Genomic DNA, 18,542 nt, shown 5'->3' on the forward strand with positions numbered 1-18,542 from the left:
ATCAACTTGAGATAGATGGAGTCTACCTGGGCGCCAAAAGACTATCCTCTGCGTCTATAAATCCCTGGTCAAAGTGCTGGCAAGGGAATAGAGGAAGAAGCAAGAACGTCCAATCGACGATGTATATCAAACATCTCTCAAGGCACATGTCGGACAAGACGGAACCGGGGGCAGACTGCTCAAGTATCTGTCTTCTATGGCCTCAAATTTGGGGATCAGAGATGCTGAGGTCGTGGATGACGAAGAAGTAGTCAACAGGTCTCTCCTCAATGAGTGTATGGCGAGAAAGCGTAAGGTATCGGTGTGAGTGCTCCGTGAGGTTCCTCATAAGCATCCCTTTATCGACAAACGTCGTTGAGCGTGAAACTTGGAACTACTTTGGCGTTAACACCCACCTATCACCACTTGTTACGTATTCGCAGAGCATCGTGAAGTCAACAGTGAGATAAGGTATCTATCCCATATCCCAGTCATCTGAAAAGGTCTCTCTCTCATCTCAACGTCCTCCTCATTCCAATATCCTATTTATTTATTCATTTGCCATGATCTGTCCAGGGCCCTAGGCTTCGATCCTGAAACCCATGAGTTTTTCTCTTCCATACAAGGTTTCTCTCTTGAATTTAAAAGGGTTGTGACACAATCACAGTTGTCCAGGTCTATGAGAACAAAAGACCCGCCGCCGCAAAAGGCTTGCTCAAGTTCTCTCAACTCCCTCCCGCAAAGTCCTGTCGTTTCTGAAGCATGGATGGCCAAGACTCATTCTATTCTGTCGCGGACCAAATAATTGCCGAGGATGAGCCCTCAGATAAGCTCCGTCATGTGAACTTCTATAGTAGACAACTTTACATACTTATCTATCGTCGAACTTATTCAAGTACCCTGAGGCCAGTCTTTCACGTGGTCCATACCTTGAGCATCATACGCCGGCACGGCACCCATCTGCCGTCTGCCGTCTGCCGGGGTCGCCGAGGCCGTCGTGTAACCTTCATACCTGACTTGGTGTTATAGAGGTACCCACACCGGAAGGCGATCAAGCTTTTGGCGCAATTTGCTTAGATTGTGAGCCTCAGCTACGGCCTACAAGCTTCCTAACCCCCCTGCTCCAAGGGGTTCCAAGGGACGAGAAGTTGACTTCCATCTACCTGTACGACGGATACTATTTGTCCCACACGTACATGTCCAGCAAGGCTATAATAGCAGATATCGAACACGACAGGTATCAATAGAGAAAGTCACCAAGAAGAGGGACAACAAATATGGTAGTCATAATACGTTAAGAATAATATTCGGGCGTCTTATACGCCATGCTGAGTATGCTTCTACCCAAAGCCCCAGTTCCAATGCAAGTAGTCCGCCCATGGTTGTAAACTCCAAAGCCCATTTTTAATACTCCTCATTATGTGTATAATGCAAACACCACTTTATGCGCAATTAACCTCTCTTCTCGTCGAGATCAGTGCGATCTTGCCTCGCTCCCAACATCGGGCTGGGCTGAATCTCGTCACCCGTCTCCTTCTCCCGCGCTGACGAGGACTCGGACACATCGGCGTCATGCATCACACCACCCTGGGACTTGCCCTTGTGCTGCTCCTTGAAGTAGCCGTGCATAGCCTCGGAGAAGAGCTCGGGATCCTCCCAGACCTCGGGCTCCTTCTCGCCCTGCATCGCCTGTCTCTCTTCCCACTCCTTGCGCATGTCCTCGATCTGAGCCTTGTGGTCCTTCTCGGCGTCGTAGTACTTGCCGACGCCGCGGAGGCGCTCCCAGACACTCAGATGGGTGGGGTGAACGGCGACACCGTGGTACTCGGCCTCCTTCCCGCTGCGGATGTAGGTCCAGCGACGCTCCTGCTCCTTGAGGTCGAGACCGGTGGTGTCGGGCAGGAAGAAGTAGGTGAGAACCATGCCGGCAAGACCGAACCAAGGAACAACGTAGAACTTGGTCTGTGTGTCGATGTAGTTGTACAAGACGGAAGCGAGGAGGGCTCCGGCCTTGCCGATGCAGGCGGAAAAGCCGTGGGCGGTGGCGCGGATAGGAGTAGGGAAAACCTCACCGGCGACGAGGAAGGTAACCGAGTTGGGTCCGAACTGGTTGAAGAAGGAGCTGAGGAAGTACATGGCCTGGAATGCGTGAACGCCAGCCGGGCTGGTGTAGTATTCGAAGTTGAAGGCCGGAATGACGAACATGATGAAGCACATGAAGAAGCCAACCTGCTGCATCATCTTACGGCCGTAAAGCTTGTTGTCAATGAACAGGGAGGCGAGGTAGTAACCGGCAAGGGAGACGACGACGTTGATCAAACTCCACGTCCACTTTGTCAGGAGGGAATCGGGGTTGCTGGAAATAACCGAGATGAACTGGCCCTGGAAAAGCTTGTTGCCGTAGAAGAAAACGTCGTTGCAGAACCAAGTACCAGCAGTAGCCAAAAGACGACCACCGAAATGCTGGAAGCAGTACTTCAGAGCGTTCACGTCGTAGCCGGTGACACCCTGCTTCTTCTTAGCCAGCGCAAGCTGTTGGTTTGCGCGCGGCATCTTCCAGGTACGGTAGTAAACGAGCCACAGAGTACCAATGGCGGGGAGAGCGAAAGAAAGGCGGAAGGTGTACTGAGCGGCGGACTGGGTGTACGGGCCGTTGCCGTATCCGCGGTTGAAGATGACGAGAAGGACGATGAGGACGACCTGGTTGATGAGCTGACCCCATCCCTGCATCAGGAAAGCCATGGTGACCTTGCGACCGCGGTGAAGACGATCTTCGCGAGTAGACAGACGGCCGGCGGTGACGGAGTTCTCCATGGACGAAGTAGCAGTGATGGGGTATTCACCACCAACACCGAAACCGTAGAAGAAGAGGGACCAGGCGTAGAAAATGACCCAGCCCTGGAGAGAGCTAGCCCAGCAGCCGGTCAAAAGTAGCAGACCGACAAACATGATGGCCGCATCCTGAATGAGACCCCAGCGACGGCCAATCCAATCACCAATGACCTGAATTTTGTCAGAATTGATTTCTTTTTTTCTTTCAAAGGCGCGGGTTTTTTTTAAAACTTACACCAACAGCGGCCTGACCAATCATGATGCCGACAATCTCGAGATATGTGACAGAGGCGACCCAGTTCTGGGTGCACACGGCGTGTCCTTTGCCCCAGCACTCAGGCCAGACGGCAGCGAAAAGAGGCTCCAAGTTGCCAATGGAGAACAGGACGTAACCCTCGAGACCGAGACCGGCACCGGGAAGAACAGCGTTGCGGAAGTACCAGGTGAGAGGAGAAAGGGGATCCTTCTTCATCATCTCGCCGGTGGCCCTGAGCTCCTTGGCGGCCTCATCGCGATCGACCTTGTTGACGAAGTTGACGCGCTTCCACCAGGGCAAATCGGCCCAGTAGACACCGTCGGTGGTGTATGAATCGTCGGGACGCGTGACGTGACCAAAGATCTCGCGCTCATGCGCGGTAGTGTGTTCCCGAGGGTAGTCCTCATGTTCCTGGCCCGTCTCGGGACCGTGAGGCACGGGAATCACGCCAATGGGGGCGGAATGGCGCTGATGATGAGTCGCCATTGTGAATAAAGACTGTGAGGTGTCCGAGACACTTCCTGGGGTCGCGAGAAGGAAGTGTGTAGTGACGGACAGGACTAGCTCACGCGCCGCTGTGAGGAAGGCGGGTGGCTGTGGTATTTAGATGTGTCTCGTAGGGGGGTTGCGGGGAGACCAAAGCAAAACCTTGATAGGATGGGACGGTAACCCACGGACAAGGTTCACTGGTGCAAGAGGTTCCTTGCTTTGCCTTGAGGAAAGCAGGCAAAGAATGGAGGGGGAGAGGAGGGTTTGACGATGGCCACGGCGGGAAGAGAGAAAGGGAGCACAATAATGATGGGCCCAAGAGGGACGGGAGCAGATATAAGCAAAGTTGATCCCGGGATGGTGGAGGGCTTGGTCGGGGCAGATGTCTTGCCTCAGTGACAAGATGTCCTGGATGTGGAATCGGCCGAACCCCGAGGAGCCGCTCGAGTCTTTGGACTCTGGACCAGTCTCCGTCGAGAATTGGATCCCGTGGCTGCTTCACCGGCGGGTCAACGGTTCTCTGATGTGCCGAAAGGACCCCTTGAGTTAGGACCATCAAGTATACGGATACTATAGGTGGTGTACGAAGTACATGTACCGCGTCGCCAGGGTAGTCTCGAATCTTTTCCTAGGTTGGGTAATGGACGGGCAAAGAGGAGCTAAGGGTCAGAGATTGAAAGATGCGGTGCTTGCTGCTGCTGCTGCGGTTCCTGGCCTCTTGCTGCGGGACTGGGCTTCCTGATGGAACAAGATACAAAGCGATAACAGTAATGAAAAAGCCAATTGCCAAACTTGCTGTAAGCGCGTCCAACCGGGTGATTTGGATGGACAGACCGAATAAACCCCCAGTGGACCAGGGGGTACGATGTGCAGCACTGCAGACTCAAGAGACTTGAGAATCGAGAGGCGGAAGAGGAAGACGGGCTTAGAACTGTGGTGGGGTGTGGCCACTCTGCCCACTTACACCCCACTGGGGGTTGGGCTGGGATCCACAGACCGGAGCATGGGATGGGATGGCATGGGATGGCATGGAGCAAGTAGAGGAATGTCCCGTGTCGGGAGGCATCTGCTATGACCTTGGTATACTGCGTAAGAGTGAGTACCTGGGAAGATGTTGACTTTTCGTAGCATTGGCAGCGTCCATGGTCACATCCAAGAGGATATGCAGAAAATGAATGTAGAAGGACCCTTTGGTTTGCTCATGCTTCCTCTCAAAGTTCGCCGCGACCTCGGACGTATCCACGGCAGCTTCCATCCACTTTCTTCTCAATGTACCGCGTACGGCTACGGTGTACATCCCTCGCCTTGTGATCTAGGTGAGTGTGGGAAGACCCATAACCCCCGGGGCGTCAGGGCCAGAGGAGGAGTGTGATGAGGTAAGAGGCGACACGGGTGACCGTTGAAGAGGCGTGTTTGTGTGTATTGGATGTTGTGTGTGTACGGGTACTTGTGCAAGGCAAGACAGGCCGAGTTTGAGCTTTGGGTTCAGAGCCTGAGTGTGTGGTTTGTTGTTATTATTTTCCCATCTTTATTTGGTTTTGGACTAGCGGGATTGAGTGAGCACCAGCTAAGAAAAAAAAGATTGATAAAAAAAACCCCCCAAGCTGGAAGGAAAGACCAAAAAATGACACAGGAACCAGCTGCGGTCAAACCCGAAAACGGGCGGGGCACACTAGCTTTACGTCACCTGGTTGGACCTTGGAGGCAAAGCCGCACAGGCTACGGAGTATAGCACAGGCCTACACAAGAAGAGCCGAAGAGGAAAGAAAGCAGGTAAAATGCGAGCCAGCTAAGGTACGGTAGTAGGTAGCTGCTAGGCCCGTTGGGTCTTTCCAGGTTGTCGCTCCCGAAGATCCTGCCTCGCCTGCCTTGCCCTTGTCCACCGCATCCGCACCGAGATCCAGCCTGCCACCGCCGATGCTCTCTCACACACACGACACCTCACCCGATATGTACTTGCTCCGTACGGACTACGGATACCATGATACCTAATAAGCGAAAGGTACCTTTGTACACATCTTGGCAGCCATCAGCTTGGATAGTTCCCGTTGCCAATTCGGCCAAAGTCGTACCATGTGCTGCGGATGATGTGCGAGGGCACGCGGGGGGAAGGAATCCAAAGTACTCTGAACTGCAACTGTGACAGTCACAGACAGAATGAAAGTCACGCATTGAAGGGCAGTCTTTTTTATTTTTATGTTACTTTCAAGCACTGGCCATCATTCGCCATTTCCGCCTCAACTCCAGAATGCTGTGAAGGCAGTGTACTGTGCAAGACAGTCGTGTAATGGTAAGTGTATACAACAGAGCTCAAGCTTCAGCTCTCAAACTCCAAATCCCACGAGGCACAATCTGTCTCCATGGTTCAACACATGCAAGACAGGCAGTCCCCTTCCACCGAGACTCTTTTAGAAACCTCCCATCTCTGCCATGCCTGGATCCCCCGCCTTGTGCTTCTCTGCCTGACTGATCCCCCTTTGGCCCAATCTCTCCCAAACAATGGCCCTCCGTATCGTCGTCTCCCTCTCCCGGCCGAGGTCAGCCGCGTGCAGTCAATCAGTTGCAGTCATTGTCTTTGAGTAGAGAGCTCAGGCATTCCATGTCCTGCTGACTCGCCCCGCCAATTGCGGCTGCAGAAAGAGCAACACCCCCATGTCCCAACCTGCAGCAAGGCGAGCGGAGGGGAAAGGAGGAGAAAGAGCACGATGCTGCAGACTGCAGACAGACTCCAGTCCTCCGCCGCTGCTGGTTTGGTCTGGCCGCTCCTCCCCTCCCCTTCCCCTTCGGCGTGCCTTCCTGTCAAGAAGGAAATAAAAAAAAAAAAAAAAAGATACGAGTGACCAACAAGCGACCGAAAAGAAGGTGACGGATGGATCGTCGGACCAATCTCTCGCCAGCATTCCTCCTCATCCTCCCCATAAAATAACCCCGCTGCTACCCACACGGCACCTTTTTTTCTCGACTGAGGAGCCCAGTGTGAGGCTCCACTCGTGGCATGCCACCTTTTGCCCGCCTGCCGCCCATGGACGAGCTTAAAGGAAGTACAAGAACCGCCGAAACAAATCTCATCCAGATCTAGCCAATCACCGTCCCTAAAACGAAAACGTGCCAGATCTATTGACTCCCAGCAAACCCGCACTTCCGGCATGGCCTAGCTCCCTCCCATGCACGTTGTGGCTGCATGAAGGGGGCTTGCGTTGACGAACGTCCAGCGACGGCCGACGCGACGACAGAAAAAAAAAGGAAAAAAAACTTTGAAAAATCGTCCATCGTACGGCAAATTAACTAGCTATGCGAGGAATTCCACACTAACCCTTGGTCCTTCCCGCATGCCGAGCCATCGCCAAGCCTTTTGGCAATTTTCCTTTGCAGCCTGTGCTAGCCGCCATCGAGAAAGTGCTCGCGTGCCCGTTTTCCTCTTTTTTCCTCAGTCGCAACGTCGTCCCCTCCCCTCAGCTATAGCCTGTAGCACCGCAGCTGGTCGTCGTCGTCAACGTCGCACCGCCAAGCGCCAAGTGCCAAGTCCACACGATTTTCACACAAGCCTCGGCCGCCACGTACATTGGCAAAGCTTCTTTGCACTCTCCCTCTCATTCTCCCTCCCACTCTCTCACTTCTCTCGTGCTCTCACTCATTCTCACATACTCTCATCTCATGGTCTCTCAAACTCACTCACTCTGACACTGTCAATGGCCATGTCAAGTACCCCAGCTTCCCAACTCAGTAACATATAACATCCTCGAAAGAAGAATGAGATATAAATACCAAGGAGCGGATGAAAATTCTACAAGCATCTCAAAACATGCAATGTGAACTCTAAATAGTAGCATTTCATCAGAATGATATAGGACAAGACTTTTGCTGTTAAAGCAAGCACACTTGAGATGAAATACAACATAGCACTTTGAGTCAACGACTGCATGAACCGACTGGCTCACCACACATCGCCGACGACACCATCAACCCTCTCTCTCCCCAGATCCCTCATTTGAGTTTGACTCTGCCGTCGCACTAGATTTTCAGACGTTCTTACGTAGATGCAGAGTTGGAGGAAGACTAAGCCTACTATACAGTACTTAGTCTAGATGGCGTAGAGGTAAACTCAATCGTTTGGCCCGAACACCTTAAAAACATCATCTCCGCATGCTCTTCGTCCGCCCGGCGACTTATCCCCGGTCCAGGCATCACCCCCTCATTCTGGAGACCGTGACCTTGCAGCCAAAAAGAGGGGGGGGGGGAAACCTATTCTACTCTCTTTCGCAAGTGAACTAGACTTCGTAGTGTGACTTGACCTATAGACTGCCCAAACCATCTCCACGGAGAAAGGAAGCACATCAAACCCAAAGCATAGGTCCCATCCCAATAACCAACTCGACGCAGCCTCGATATGTACGTACGCGTATGCCGCTCTACTTCCTACCAATCTCCCAACCATCATAATCATGAAACCATCAAGATCGCCCCCCCGCCCATGACGGGTCGGACCTTCGTTTCTTTCTTACAGGTACCGACCCCATGATTGCCTCCATTTCGGATGTCATCAGACGAGACCAGAAGAGACGTTGCCACTTCTCAAGCGCAGTACTCCGTCTCTTCAACAGTCCCAACGTCCCAGCCAAAAAGAATTCTGAAGTCCGTCGTCGCTTCGACCGCCAAGAGTCCGAGAGCTCCTCCGTGACGTGCTCAGCCACGCCTTGCCAAAAAGATTTAACCCATTCGCCGTCATTGCCACTGTTCGGGTCATCCCATGATTAGCACGCCGATGGGGACGAGACGATGAAGCTCAAGTAGGCAAGGCACATAGGTTGCCTCCTTGGATCGCTTCTTTGGATGGCCATCATCATACCTTATTCTAACATCCCCAGGTTGGGAGAAACTTGTAAACACACGAGTGATACACACAACATTGGACGCTTGGTGAGCACGGAAGCATGGCTATAGCCATCAACGTCATTGCAGTCTGATAATATTTGTATTCAGTCTTGTTTTGTTTTTTTAGAAAGGCTTTTGTTTTGGTTCAGCCGTGACTCCCCCCTATTTTTTGGCGGCATTGCGTCAGACCCAAACGCAAAAACCATGACGCAAGAAGAAGAGAAAAACAAGAGTCTTCCCCTGACGCCAAGTATGATAGATCGATAAGCAATTGCCGAGCATGTCTGCCTGGTTGTTCTTCTCGTGTCTAGCAAAGGCCAAGTTTCTGTCACAGAACCCCGCCGCGTCCGAAATCTCGACCCCGTCCGTCCCTTCTCGTGAACCAGATGCAGTTTGTAGGAGAGAGCCTAAATCGTGTAGACAGAGAACAATATAGAAAGGAAAAAGAGGAAATAAAGTCGGGAGTGGTGTGTGGTGTTGAGCGAGTCGCCCAAAGAAGTCTGTGCAGAAGAATGAAAGTTGGGATGCAGGGCATTGCAGCATCCTCTCATCCGCCCTGCACACAAATGCAATAACATGTAGTGGAATAGAAGACCTCCCTGTCCGTCAATCCCGCATCCTCCTCCAGGAGGACTTCGGGCTGGACCTGCGAAAACAAAACCATAAACGCCATGATCCTTTCCAGCCCCCATAAACTCAAGGAAATGATGCAGTCTGCGTGTTGCTGTTGTCCCCGCTGAACGCCTCGCTGTCGGGTAAACAACTGAAAAAAAAGAAAAAGAAAAAGATGTTCCATATCTGCTGGAGACGGCCTTAACACAACAGGCTTTGTCGGCCGGTAAATGTCTCCGCAAGGTTTTGCTAGGTATGCGAGCGCTCCTGTGCGCTCTTAGTTGTCCGACATCACAGATCGATCCACCAAAGATTTGGGCGTTGGCTCTTCATCTGCGTCCTCTCTGTTTGTCGGGAGCGGCTTCGGCGTCTCGTCAACGTCGGGACCGATTGTCTTGTCTTCTGAGCCTACGCCACTATCCGGGGGCGTACGCGTGGCTGCTGCTCGCAAAGCCTCGTACGAAGGCATGTCAATTTCCTTGGAAGGCGTCACAACTTGTGTGACAGGCTCCGGCGTACTTTCAGACCCAAAAGTGACACTGTCATGGCTATCGGCCCTCATCATTTCGATTCCCAACTTGGAGCTCGGCAGTAGCGGTTTGCCTCTGAATAGCTTGTCCCGGCCAGAGCCAAGCTCTTCGTCCTCATCGTCAGCCGAATCTGTACCCTCGGCAAGGCGTTTCTCCATGTGCTCTTTCCGGGCTTTCAGCTTCTCTACCGAAGGCGGCGGTGCCGATCGTCGAGTGTGCTCCAGCTGACCCGGAGCAGACTGTTGCGTCACTAGCTGTGGGAGCTGTGGCAGTGACTTTGGTGATTTGACCGGTTGGATAACTTCATCCTGGCTGATTCCCAGACCTCCTTCGTCCCAGTCGCCAGTGGCCTTTCTGCTGATCACCACTGGCACATCATCTGTCGACACTGACTCGGAATCGCCAAAGAGACTAGAGCTGATGGAGTCCTCACGCGAAGTGATGAGACTACTACCTGGTCGTCCAGCGTACAGCGATGAACTTGATGTCGGGCTGTCGTCTGTTCGAGAGCTGGTTTGACGAAGGCCAGAGGGCACAGGGTGAGAGTGTCCAAGGGACATTGAGAAGTTGACGCCAGGCGATTCCGGCTTCCATTGACAAAGATTCTTGAGAACTTCGGTGAGCTTTGAACTCGAAATAGGCTTCTCAATCAGCGAATCAAAGTAATGCGGAGCCTGCAACTCTTTGAGATATGCCGTAATTGCGACGATGGGCGTATGCGAGTTCGTGTTCTTAGTCTCCCGAATCATGCGGGCCACATCAGCGCCATTGATCTGAGGCAACCTATACTCCAAGAAGATGATGTCAAATTTGATCTCGCTCATGGCGTATCTGACAGCTTCTGATCCATTCGATACCGAAATGGTACGGCAGCGCAACTTCTCCAATAGCTTTTCCATGACCATGCGGGAGACCGGATGATCTTCACAGATTAAGACATCCAGTGGGCGGAACATCGGGCCCCCGTCAAAAGCAATTTGGGAAAGGCGACGGGAACTCTGGCGGCGACGCTGCACCCGGAGAAGTGCATTGTGCTTTTCGCCTTCGTTGTCGGAAGACGAAGGTGACATGTCGAAGACCTGGCTGCGACGATTTCGGTGGTGCGATAGAACGTCGGAGGTAATAGGGCTCCCCTCTTGGGATTGCGAACCAACAGTCAAAGATCTCGATCGGCTGCTTGAGGCCTGCCTGGGCGTTGACACAATTTTCTGCGGCGAGAGAGCCAGCGGCGGTGGAGGTGCAGCACCACGACCCTTGACGGGGGAAGCAGCTACACTGGTTGCTGCCTTCTGAAGGCTCGGCGGAACTCGGGGAATGTCGAGGGACGTAGGCTGATGAGCGCTCGACTGCTGCGAAAGGCTGGAGGAGTTGCTGGAGGCCTTGCGCCGGCCTTCGCTCCCTTGACCTGCGACGAACGAGACTAGTAGTGGCGACGATGGCTGAGATGCCCTGCTAGGGGATGAGGCCGCATGACTGAGGCCGGACGGTGATTGAGGTCGGTTCTTCGCGTTGGAAATTGTTCTTTGAATAGGATTGGCAAGTACCGGGCTGCCCTCAAGAGCTGGGCCAGGCGAAGTAACACTGCCGCCTGGACTCACGACGGTAGGTTTGTTTTGAGATGCCAATGCCTCTGCTCTGAGTTTTTGAATGACATCCTTGTTGGCCTTCTCGAGCACAGGAAGATTCTTGAAAGCGAAGCTGCCAAAGTCATCGGCAACTACAGGCTCACTAAGCCGTCTACTCTTCAAGTCCCGAACGTGCGGAGGAATGTGGAGAGGCATCAAGTTGCGTTTGATCGAGTTGACTTGAGATCGGACCCTGGACAAGGCGTCATGCGGCCGGTCATGGTAGTCAGAGCCTGCGCCAGAGACTGGCGGCGAGAGCTGATCCTCCATCTCCTCGGCAAAAGACTGCAATACGGCACCACGAGCGTCGAAGTATTCAGTATCTTCGGGGTGCTCGAGCTGAGGGACGAACTGAGCCTCGTCTTCCAATAAAGTCTCCCAGTTGACACCCTCAAACCAAGAGTGGCTGCGAATCTCGTCTCCACCGCAAGGGAACTTATCCTCTCGATTGGCTCCAAGGCGCGACTGGGGCTCCATACAGAGCAGCTTGTTGATCAGATCTTTCGCCTCATCTGAGATCGGTTCGCATTCGTTCTCATCTGGCCACTGAATTTTGCGTGCGAGGATATTTTCAAAGACTTGCTCAGCTTCGTCGGCATGGAACGGCGGGAATCCGTAGAGGAATTCAAACATGATGCAGCCAACAGACCACCAATCACTGGTCTCGTCTTGCTTCTCTCCCTTGATAGTCTCGGGGGCGAGGTAGTCGGGTGTCCCCACGAAACGGCGATTGGTGTCTTCGGGATCGAACAGGGCCATCGGCGGAGGCATCATCGTAGACTGCGGCGGAGTATTCTTTCCCAGGTAGTCAATGCTGGACTGAGTGCTGGTGTGATGGAGTGCCGCCATGTCTGGCGAAGGTTGTCCGGTGCTTTCACTCGCATCATCCTGCGTCGGCTGTGCGTTTCGGGCCGGGGCATTATGCTCTTGGTCGGTCAAGGAAAAGCTGTTGAGCATGCGGGCAAGGGTTTCGCTGCCGCCGCTATCGCTACGGTGGCTGGAGACTCGTCGGGCCTCCGGCCCTCCCAAGGCGAAGTATGAGGGCTGGCCCCCGCTGGAGCCAGTGTCAGGTGTCATCTGCGGCGTCATGCTAGGTGAGTGAGTATGGCCATGAAGGTCAAGCGAGGTTGACCGAGACGATGCCAGAGATGCTGAGCGGGCAAATGGCCCCTGCTTGAGGAGATCGGGCGTGGGGTCGGAATTCTGATTATCCAGCGCTCGCTTCTGTCGCCCAACTAAACCCATGCGCGATAGACCGAAATCTGTGAGCTTCAAGTGGCCCTTTTGGTCAATGAGCAAATTGTCTGGCTTGAGATCGCGGTGGATGATGCTCCGGCTATGCAAGTGTTCCACGCCAAGAACCACCTCACCCAGGTATTTTTTCACCCAGTCTTCCGGAAGACCACCCAGTACCTTGATTAGAGATGCACAATCGCCACCGTTGAGATACTCCATTACGAGATAGAGGTAATCTTTGCTGGAAAAGGTCCAGTAGAGCTTGGCGACGAATTCGCTGGTGCCTTGCCACATCATGATGGCGCGTTCGGCCTTGACGTTGCCCACCTGATTCTTAGCAACCATGTCTGCCTTCTTCAACACCTTGATGGCAAAGTATTCTCCAGTTGACTTCTTCTTGGACAAGTAGACACTGCCAAAAGCGCCTTTGCTGATTGGCTTGATGATCTCGAAATCTTTGATGGAAGGGGGCGCTGGCCTTGCCTGAGGGGGAGGCTGGTGGGCAGCCATTCTAGGGGATGGCGGACCTTTCATGACAAACTCTGACATGGCTGCTGAGGACTGTCGACGGTGGTGATTCGCTGGCAAATGAGCTGGAGAGCTGAAGTCACTCCCAGGTAGCAAGGGTGATGCTTCTGGAGACGTAATGCCATCTTGCGGAAACGGGAAATTGCGCGGCTTGATGATTCGTAGAGGGGACGACGGCTGGTTCATACGCGAAGGTGATTCTTGTCTTCGAGGTGAAGACGTACCGGGCAGAATGATGCTTCTGCGATGATGTTGTCTCGAGCTAGCTGCACGACGAAGATCGCCAAACTCGGATATTGGAGAGTCGGTACGCGGTGGCTGTCGAGAAGTCACAGAAGAAGAGCGAATGCTTCCATCGCTCTCTCCAGCGTCACTCTCGAAAAGCAACGACTCTCGCCGGGACTCACGGGCAGGTGCAGTTGGGTTCAACCCCCCCAAATTCGATCTTGGCGTCGGGCACTCTCTAGGGCTGCTTGAGCGCGCTGATTCCACAAAGGAGGTAGGCCTTGGCCTGTCGTTGTTGTCATTGAGGCTGACGTTTTGCAGAGCAGCTGCAAGGGCTGAAGGATTTTCAAATGATCCCTGGAAGAAAAGCTCCTCCTGCGCCGGTGTAGCTTGCTCTTCTTCCTCGTCTTCAGTCGAATCGCTCAGCCGACCTGCTGCGATTCGAGCTGCTTTCCGCATTGCCTCATCTATGCAGTCCTGGACGATAACAGCGAACTCAATTCTAATGCGCTCCGCATACTCGATGATTTTTCGGTGTCTGAAGACTGCTTCAACCTTGGTTTTCGCGGCCTTTTCAGTGTCGGCGCAGAGCAGAGCCAGGCCCTGTTCCTGTTCCAAAGTATTGGTACTGGGCGATTGCCATTGCATGACTTGTGAGATGCGGGACTCGGACTGAGGAGATTGCGTCCTGATCTCGCCGGGGTTTTGCGAGGAAGCCTCCTTCACCGCTGGAGTGCTGACTTCGATGGCGGTATCGCAGAGGTCAAGGAGCAGCTCGACAATCCTTGCTTGAGGACGTCTGATGGCGAAAGAGCGAGCTCTGGAATGACCGAAACCACCTGATCTCTCTCTCGATTGCGAAACGGAACTCCCAGGGGATGACGAGGCTGAAAGAGGAGGACCGATTGGCAAGCCTTTATACTCAGCAGCCGGGCCAGAAAGTTGGTCGCCCGTAAGTGGCCGGCTTTTTCTCGCCTCAAGAGCATCGAGGACTTTCACAATGGAGTGTCGGTGGTCCGTCAGACTGTCCTGCGCCATCTGCACGTCCATCTCTGCCCGATGCTCCTGAAGACACAGGTCGGTGTGTTTTTCGAACCACCAAGGAGAAATTTGTCGCTCGCAAATACGACACAGAACGGGCAAAGGCGGCGGGTGGTTTTCGGGGTCATCGACGCCAGACTCGGCTAGCTGCGTAAGATAGCTGGCGAGAACTTCAGCACCAGACCCAAGAGAGTCGACGATCACAGCAGGGAGGTCAATTTTGATCTCTCTGGGTGCAATATAGGGTCGGATCATCCACATTGTCTAGCAGGCTCTTTGTTAGCAAGGAGGTCAGGCTAATGACGGCAGTACGGATACTTACATGGCTCTCTCCCCCCGACACACCATCGTAGACCATGATGCCCTGGGCTTCCAGATCAATTGCCTCGGGAGCCCCTTCGTCGGCCTCATTGGGCTCCTGGTCTTGAAGGCCTTCGATGGGTAGCAACCTGGATAACGGACCCATTGCGACGGCGAAGCGTACTCTATGGCTCCGCGAGTCGTCCTTCTTCATGTACTCCACGGTATCCGCAAATGCCGTCTTGTTCTCGCTCACGATTAGGTCGGCTATCGCAGTCCCTTTGACCGAGTCGGGCAGAGTGCCTATCACATCGGTCCATGACGGGCTGACCCATCGAATAGTGCCGTCGAGGTTGAGGTCGAGAATGACGTTGAGAGTCTGCTCGGCAGCTTCACGTAGTTCTTCTCGTTCCTCTCGGATATCTTCGCTCAAAGATCGTTCCATGACGCCGGCCTGTGCCCGAAGAGAGGTCACGGCCGGTGGCGCCAGCATGTTGGGTTGTGGTGGTTCCATTGTGGAAGAGAAGCGGGTGAGATCCCGAATTGTTTCGATACCATTGGCCGGTTTGAGTCGTCTCGGCAAGCGAGGACTGTCTGGAGAGTGTGTGTTCGAGGTAGGGCGTGAAGATGTCGTGGCTGTTGCAAGTCGCGAATTGGATCAACTCGAGAGACCGAGTAAGAGCCAGGTTGTCTGGCAAAGGGCCAAGACTAAAGGCAAGCCAGACCACGAGACATGACGGGAATCGAAGCGAAAGGGTCCAAGGCACGAAGTCGCGATGGGAGCTCTAGTGTTGGACACAAGGCGCTGCCCACTCTGGTGCTAAGGCGTGGCAAGAGAAGTGAAGGTATTGTCGGCGACGAGCGGTCGGAGGCTCCAGGAAAGGAGCTCGGCAGTCGGAAGGGGTGGGCTCGATGTGGACGAAAGTGAAGGTGATCGAATGCCGGTGATAGTAGTGGTTCTGTTGGACCGACCAAGGTTTCTCCGTCGTCTATTCGAAAGACGGGCGTGGACGGAATGAGTTGACGAGGGGAGACGCGAAGGTGAACGCGACGATAGGCGTTGCAGTCAGGGCCAGAGCTCGCAAAGGTCGTTGGCCGTACTGGACCTTGTGTGTCGTTGTCAAACAAAACACCAAAAGAAACTCTGGTAGGAAGAAAAAAAAAGATCCCAGGGAACGGCACAGGCAAAAGTTCACGCCGCAGGGTGGCCCTTTGTGATGATGGTGTCAGTCACTCATTACCGTCCTTGCGTCGGCCTTTTTGCGTTTAGCACTTAGCAGCCCTCAGCTAAGGTACGTGGGTGGAAGGTACAGAGGAGAAACTCTCCAGGTCAGTCTCAACCAGGTCGGCAGGAGCCCAGTCAAACCAAGCCAGCACTATCCACGCCTTGAAGCAAGCAGGGCAAGAGGTACCCAGTGGTCGCGTCCTTATTATGGGTCTCGAGAAGCAATCAGTGGTCAAGGAGGTCGGATAAAGCGGGGATAAGATCCAGTCTGGCCAATCAAATGAGGATGTACGAGACTTAATCCAGTAGATGTACATGCATGACACGCCAAATCTGTATGCGACGCAGCGTACTTCTACTCAATGCAGTCTAGGGCCATAATCAGTTAGCTCGGTCGCTAAAACACGAGCGAGGGAGTCGGGGAGTCGGGTGTGACTTTTGGGGCTTTTTTGGGGAAGTGGAGGGAAGGCAAGAAGGTAGGGTGGAAGGGAAGGGGAGGGAGGGGAGGGAGGGAATGGGCAGGGACCAGAGGAGAATCCAAGAAGAGGTGCCCGCCTGCCGTACTTGCCTTCACTTGACGCTACCAAGTTACCTAGCTGGGTACAGAGTACTGTGTAAGGTATTCACAAGCAGTCCACGGGTCACTTACAGTAAGGTACCTAGGTGTTACCTTTGGAAGACGGGACAAGAGGATGGGCGGAGATGGAAGACCACCACCTCACCAACGCACCACCTCGAGTCACACATTGGACGAGACGGGAATCGGGACACTGGCCCCTACCCTGGGCCCTGGCCATTGCATCACGCTTCGGCTTCGCTGGGCTGGCGGAGGGGCCGCCACTGGAGGGGACCACTCGGAGGTTTTGTCCACTGGAAACAAATCAACAACGGTCCAGCGAACAGGGCAGAGTTGTTGTGGTCAGTCCAAGGCTTCTTGTACACTATCAAGGTTCCATGCTCACTCAGTATTACCAGCATGGAACCGCTTTTACGGATACTCTTTGTTTCTTTGCCTCATCGCCATCATGGTCTCTTCCAAACTCACGACACACGCCACCAACCACTCGTGTGCCTCATTGGCATTCCCAGGTATCAGGCAGACGGAGAAACCGGGGGACTCCGAAGGCCTGCGGAGGGGTGGGAACAGGGAAAGGAGGAGGAGGAGGAGGAAGAAAACGACAACCCGGGAAAAGAAACGAGTTACCAAGGACAAGACGAAAATCAACAACGGCCATGCAAGAAATCCTGCGCAGCAACACTTACACCATGCATCGAGACCCTCCAAACCCACGGCCTGCCTTGCCCTACCACCCTCAACTCCCGGTCTTTCGCACACCCACACGCAACCTTCTGGTGTCTGTACGGATAGAGAGACAGTCACCGTGCTCGGCAAAGAGTCGGTCGTATCGTATCTCTCGAGCTTTGTTTTGCTTTCCACCTTGCCTTATCTTTGGTGTCGCTATCTATCTCCCTTGCACCCTCCAACTGGTAACAACAACAGACTCGGCGGGCAAATCAACGCTTTCGTCCCCTCTCTGCAGTGCTGCTCTTTTGCCTTTACTTCCGACATGATACACGTACCGCACCCCTTCTTCAAACTTCAGCCCAAGACGACCTTGTCTTAACACCAAGGGAGAGCGCCAGAAACACCAGCCCAGAGTTTGACACGGCCACATGGGAAACTCTGCTCCTCCGGCTCCCTTGCGCGGCACGCTAGCCAAAAATGCCTGTCTCTCGCAAAATGCCATTCATGGGTCAGTAATACGGAGACGGGCGCGGCTTAGTTACCAACTCATCTGGACCCTCCAAAGACATTTCTCCAAGGGTCCAGCAGCCAAATGCCATTCTCGCAAACACGGCTATCCCATCTTCGGTCCTCCAGCTCTCAGCCCCGGCCTTCCAACGCCGAAGCCGAGGCCACAGTCCACATAGTCCATCACAGGAGGCACAAGGACAACAAGCTAGAGCACAACTGTTTTTCAACGGCCACTCCTCCACTCCAAGTCCATTGTTGAGCGACGTAATCTAGTACCACCTACGACAGAGTACAGGGGGCCTTCTGTTTAGCAACAACCCACGCAACCCTCGTTTGTCTAGCTGACACCGCTTGACTTTGGATGGATGACATCCGCGTTTCCGCCGGTTAGTCAGTACAAGCCGACGCCGCATGTTGGTCCCGACAGGGACTAAAGTGTAGGGCATGCTAGATGGCACTTGCATTGGGGCTTCCCGTCCCAGCACCATGCCATCGTGGTGAGGCACCATCAGCTGGTCTCTTCGTCAAGAGGTGTAGTAGCTAATAGGAGAGAGAACCTCCTCTCGGGGTGTCGATACTAAACACCCTCGTCGCGACGTAGCCATGTGTGGCTTTGCCTGTATCCTATCGTGCCACGAAATGGCCTCCTGGTGCATGCTACTCGAAATACACCGTCACATTCGCGGCACCACGGCACCTCAGCCTGTTGGCCCCGTTCAAAACAGAAAAGTCCCCGGCTCGAGCTGTGTTTGCATTCAATACTCGCTGCCCGCGGTTTCCTGCGTTCCTGCTTGACCACAGAGTCCTCTTTACGGCGCCGCCGGTCCCAGGTTGTCACCCCTCCTCTGTTTTGGGGGCTGCGGATCTCTGTGAGGGACACTCAGATCGTCGATGGCCCATCCGGGATGGATCCCTTCGAGAATGCAAACGACCTGGCTCAAGCCGACCCCTCAAGACTGCGCTGATCTCCATTGGGCATCCCCAGTCCGGGGTGTCTCAAGTTTACAACAAGTGGCAGAGAGATTGAAATCGCCTC

At 53.8% G+C, this 18,542-nt stretch overlaps 2 protein-coding genes across 2 annotated transcripts; both read right to left on the minus strand.

The window, feature by feature from the left end:
• Nucleotides 1-1,431: 1,431 nt before the first annotated feature.
• On the minus strand, nucleotides 1,432-3,553 carry N0V96_003993 (uncharacterized protein; the record flags this gene model as incomplete). The annotated part of the gene is made up of 2 exons (XM_053188059.2): nucleotides 1,432-2,982; nucleotides 3,047-3,553. The coding sequence occupies 2 exons, from the start codon at nucleotides 3,551-3,553 to the stop codon at nucleotides 1,432-1,434; spliced, it is 2,058 nt and encodes a 685-aa protein (XP_053054021.2).
• A 5,764-nt stretch (nucleotides 3,554-9,317) lies between these two features.
• RIM15 (rim15, signal transduction response regulator) lies at nucleotides 9,318-15,039 on the minus strand (the record flags this gene model as incomplete). Its single annotated transcript, XM_065756991.1, has 2 exons — nucleotides 9,318-14,489; nucleotides 14,548-15,039. 2 exons carry the CDS (start codon nucleotides 15,037-15,039, stop codon nucleotides 9,318-9,320), a joined length of 5,664 nt encoding a protein of 1,887 aa, XP_065614204.1.
• Between the last annotated feature and the right edge of the window lie 3,503 nt (nucleotides 15,040-18,542).

Source organism: Colletotrichum fioriniae (genome assembly GCF_027942845.1).
Source record: "Colletotrichum fioriniae strain IMI 355084 chromosome Unknown scaffold_4, whole genome shotgun sequence".
NCBI classification, from domain to species: Eukaryota; Fungi; Ascomycota; class Sordariomycetes; order Glomerellales; family Glomerellaceae; genus Colletotrichum; species Colletotrichum fioriniae.